Source organism: Cryptomeria japonica, chromosome 5 (assembly GCF_030272615.1).
Source record: "Cryptomeria japonica chromosome 5, Sugi_1.0, whole genome shotgun sequence".
Taxonomy (NCBI): domain Eukaryota; kingdom Viridiplantae; phylum Streptophyta; class Pinopsida; order Cupressales; family Cupressaceae; genus Cryptomeria; species Cryptomeria japonica.
The window spans coordinates 785687204-785692156 of NC_081409.1; the positions used below are offsets into that span (position 1 = coordinate 785687204).

Below are 4953 nucleotides of genomic sequence, written 5' to 3' on the forward strand. Positions count from 1 at the left end.
TTTATACATTCCATCAGCTCTCCACCACCTCTTTTTTCATTTGGCAACATCGAAGAGGAAGAACATATTTTTTTTAATCAAATTTGAATAATTGAGGTAACACTTTCTTGTTTTTACAATTCAAATACTTATTAAGTGTTATTTTGTTTAAATGTTAGAATAAAAGTGTTTTGTCAAAATTGGTTATAATCCTATTAGATATATATCAGATTTAACAATGCATTTGAAGGAAGTTGCATAAGAAAATTATTTGTTTAGTGGTTTAAAACCAAATTTGCAATTGAACACATCCTTTTAAGATTGATGAAATAATTTAAAAAGGAATATATGAAATAATTTCAATTTCATATATCCATTTTAACATATGCATAATTAGGACAAAAAGATAACTTTTTTCTGAAATCAACTCCTTCTGGAGGAGTAGCTCTTGGCCACTGGTCTAGACTTGTACCGGTATATTTACTTTAGATCATCCTTCTTTTGATGGGACCCAACATACATCAAGTTTATATTTATCAACTAACAATCTAAAAAAAAAATCATAAATAGAAAAATGTATAACATAATTTTTATATACAATTAATTAAGGATTATTTAAATAATAAAAATTATATTATTATATTGATAATATCAAAATTCATTTGTTAAAAAATAATCATTATATTAAAATAAATTATTAAAATAATTTTTTAAATTTAATTAATTATATATTTAAAATAACTTATGATCAACTAGCATTAATTATATGTAGAATGGATATTTTATAAATCAAACATAAAAGTATTCTCTTATAAAAACCAAGATATAAAACATAAATTATTAAGTTAAAAATCGAGGCAAACAGAATTTTATCGGAATCGTACAATGCCTGCAAACGGGGCATCGTCTATTATAATAGAGAATTACATTAAAAGACTTAATTTTGAGTAGCGACGAAAATATCATTCTTGTGTACAAAAGAAAATAATTCTTAAACTTTTGATTATGAAAGGGAAATAATTCTTAAATAGACAACGTAATACTTTCTCAAACACATGAATTGGTACAATTTACAACAAAGACTCCAAACTTAAATGCATATGGGTATTATGTTAAATGATTCGAGAATTTACAGGTGGAATTGACAGGAAAGAAGATAAATTTGAAATTGTCAAACATAAAGGACTAAAACTTCTTAATGGAAGTTACAAACATCTAAAATGTAGAACTTTGACTGTCAGATGCTAATGTTCCTGTTCCTGTTCCTGTGGGATTGGTATTCTCCAGAAGTTCTGATATGGTGGATGTTAAATTGGAAGCAGCTGCACCTCCCATCAAAGATGTCTTCAGCCTCTCCAAGGCATTGCCTACATCTATTATGGAAGGCCTTTCTCTTGGTGATTCACTACTACAAAGCAAACCAACATGAATGAAAGAAACTAGACATTTATTGTCTTCCAAGTTTTCATTCACATCTCTCCATAGCCCGCTATCAACAATTTCTGCCAGTCTGTCTGGAAAAGCTGACCTCACCCACTTCTGCAAGCTCATGTCTCCCACAAACATGTCATCACTTGGCCTCTTCCTTGTAACCATCTCTAATATCAGAATTCCATAACTGTAAACATCTCCCTTGATAGAAACATTCCCACCCAATCCATATTCTGCAATCAATTAATTTTATTCATTAAATTCTTAAAAAGCTAATATAGAAAATGGTAAAGTCAATATAAGGAAAACTCAAAAGTTTTTACCTGGAGCAATATATCCAATAGATCCTCTGAGTGCAAAAGTTGTTGTACTGAGTGAATCTATGGAGTTTGTAGTAGTTAAACGGGATATACCAAAATCAGTGACAAGGGCTGTCATGTTGGCATCCAAGAGCACATTGCTAGGTTTTAAATCACAGTGCACAATTTGTAGAGGACAACTATGATGTAAGTATTCCATGGCATGGGCAACATCTACAGCAATGCTCAAACACTCACTCAAGCCCAATTTACAAAAGCCTTCATCATCCCTGTCAGGGTGCAAATGTTTTTCCAAGCTTCCATTACATGCAAATTCAAGAACCAAACCTTTCAAATCAGGGTAGAAAAATGCACTTGTGATTCTGATCAGGTTACGGTGCCGAATCCTCCCTAACAATTTGCACTCTCTCTTAAAACTCTTCTGAGCCTCTTCATTTTGCAAATTAAGAATCTTGATGGCAACAATCTTACGATCCCTCAAGATGCCTTTGTAGACAGATCCAAAGTAACCCACGCCAAGCAAGTTTGACTCATCAAATCCAGATGTCGCAATGACAAGATCTTGATGAGAGAATTTTGGATAGCCGAGCCTTCGAAAAATAAAGCTTGAGGTACGGACTTGTTGCCTTGAAAGTTTAAGCCTACATAGAATTCCTATAATGAAGCAGCATAATACAAATCCGATGGTTCCAACAACTGATAAGACTACTTTTTTGAGTGGGGAATGTTTTCTCTGGGTCAGATTTGGGCAGGGAGGCAATGAATAATTTTTTGGGCCACATAGTCCAGTGTTCCCCATTAACAATATTACAACAGTTCTATTTGGAAACAACCCTGCTTCTGAAATCTGCCCTGAAAAATTATTGAAAGAAAGATCCATCTCTAGGAGATTTCGTAATTTGGAGAGTGAATCTGGTATTTGACCTAAAAAGGCGTTGTGGGACAGATTTATATGCTCTAATGCTGTGCAATCTCCTAGAGAAATCGGAATAACCCCAGTAAGCCTATTTCCAGATATATCTATGGCTTGAGCCATTACAATTTTACTCATCTCCCGTGGCAAGGTCCCTTGCAGAGAATTCCATGAAAGATTGAGGTAGAATTGCAGGTTTTTAAGGCTGGCAATGACTTCAACAGGTATCTTTCCCCTTAGTTTATTGTAAGATAAGTCAAGGAGCTCCAACTTCTGACATCCCTCCAAACTAACGGGGATCTCCCCTGATAAATTGTTGTGATGAAGATAGAGACGTCTCAACTGCTGGGATTGACAAAGAGAATCTGGTATTTTTCCAGATAACTGATTGTGATGAAGAGATAAGAGTCCTAGATGTTGCATTTGACCTATCTCACTTGGAATGGCTCCTTCTAAATTGTTCCTTTGCAAATACAATTCTTCCAACACATGGAATCTTTTAATTCCAGAAGGAATATTGCCGCTGAAAAGATTATTGCCAAGATTTAAGTAGGTTAAGTTTGTCAGATTGGCAATCTGTTGTGGTATGCTTCCGCTTATCATGTTAAATGATAAATTCAAGGAATAAAGATTGGAAGACAATTGGCCTATGGATGGAGGCAACGTACCAGTAAAATGATTGTTTCTTATATTTAGTTTTTGCAAGTGGGAGCAATTTGTGAGAGCAGTGAGAAAGGCCAATGTGTTAGTGTTGTCACTAACAAGTTGATTGCTGTGTAGATGAAGCTGGGTTAGAAGGTTCAACTTACCCAGCTCCATCGGAACCGTTCCACCAAGTTGGTTGTATTGTAACCGGAGTACTTCGAGACTGGAACAATTTCCAAGGGAGTTTGGTATGTTTCCACTAAGCTGATTTCCCCATAAACTAAGCACTACCAAATTGGATAGCTTGGTACCGATTTGCCATGGAATATTTCCACTTATCTGGTTTTCAAGTAAAACTAATTCATTCAGTTTTGTGAGATTTGTTAAAGAGCTGGGAATGGTGCCTGATAAGTTATTATCAAAAAGGAAAAGAAGCCGTAGGTGAGTGAGCATGCACAATTCTGGAGGAATTGGACCATAGAGCTCATTTTCACTCAAATCCAATTCAACTAAGGCGGACAGGTTTTTGAAAGAGGGCGGAATGGTACCAGTGAGATTGTTTCCGCTCAAGTGGAGGTACTTCAAACTTGTGAGAAGACTGAGCTCAGGCGGAATGCTACCATGCAGTTGGTTAAAGGAGAGTGCCAGATGATTCAAATTCCGGCAAGCAGAAATAGAGGGGGGAATAGTTCCTTGTAATTGATTGCTGTGAAGCAAGAGTATCCACAGATTTGGGAGTTGGCCGAGTTGGGGCGGAATGGTGCCAGTGAGGTAATTGCCAGAGAGATCAAGGGATCGAAGAGAGGAGAGATTCCCGAGCACAGGAGAGATGGTGCCGTCTAAACTCATTAGGGTGAAATCGATGGCACGGACAGAGTGAGAATTGTAATGACAGGTAATGGCAGACCAGTTGCAAAAGGGGTGAAGGGGAGTCCAGTCCTGGAGAGAAGAGGCGTTGTTTGAAATGGCAGCTTTGAATTGCAAGAGCAATTCTTGTTGTTGTTGTTGATGATGATGATGAGAGAGATTGGTGAGAGAATGAGGAAGAGCGGAGATTAAAATTATGGAAAGCGTTAAAGGTAACAAGAGAAGTGCAGCCATGGTAGATCAAACTAGTGTGGGGCAGGGGAAACACACAAGGCAAGCAACTGAACAGAATAGATTGGAATGGAAGGGACAAGGAATAAATAGATTACAGTAAGGGTCACCGTGATACTCTTCTACTTGAGATCATTTTAAAATTAACTCGAGTTGAATTGAACAAAATTAATTTCATTGTTTCACATGGACGGTAAAGAGTGGACGTTGTCAAAGCAAGCACGCACTTCATGTTCCTACGAACACACATTCTGAAGTTTCGCTTTCTGAAGTTTTCCAGTCACACACATTCCGTAAGTTGATTTTACAATATTTTATGCTATGCTATTTTATGAAATTAAATAGAAATGATAAATACAATTAATTTTTCATATTGAAAATAGATTCTTTATGTTTGTGTTTTAACTCAAATTGACATCTATAAATTTTTATTTATTGCACATAAAAATCAGTCAAATGTCCCAATGCAATCTTTATGTTCCTTTTCCAATGCCATTCCAATGCCAGTCAAATGTCCCCTTGTGTTTGCCATTCCAATGCAATCTTTACCAATGTCCCTTTTCTTTA

The 4953-nt window shown here is 35.9% G+C and overlaps 1 protein-coding gene across 1 annotated transcript; it reads right to left on the reverse strand.

Moving 5' to 3' along the window:
• Positions 1-1069: 1069 nt before the first annotated feature.
• Positions 1070-4658, reverse strand: LOC131049176 (probable LRR receptor-like serine/threonine-protein kinase At3g47570). Its single transcript, XM_057983211.2, has 2 exons — positions 1734-4658; positions 1070-1643 (listed from the first exon to the last, which is right to left on the reverse strand). Exons 1-2 carry the CDS (start codon positions 4387-4389, stop codon positions 1195-1197), a joined length of 3105 nt encoding a protein of 1034 aa, XP_057839194.2. The 5' UTR covers positions 4390-4658; the 3' UTR covers positions 1070-1194.
• Positions 4659-4953: the final 295 nt, after the last annotated feature.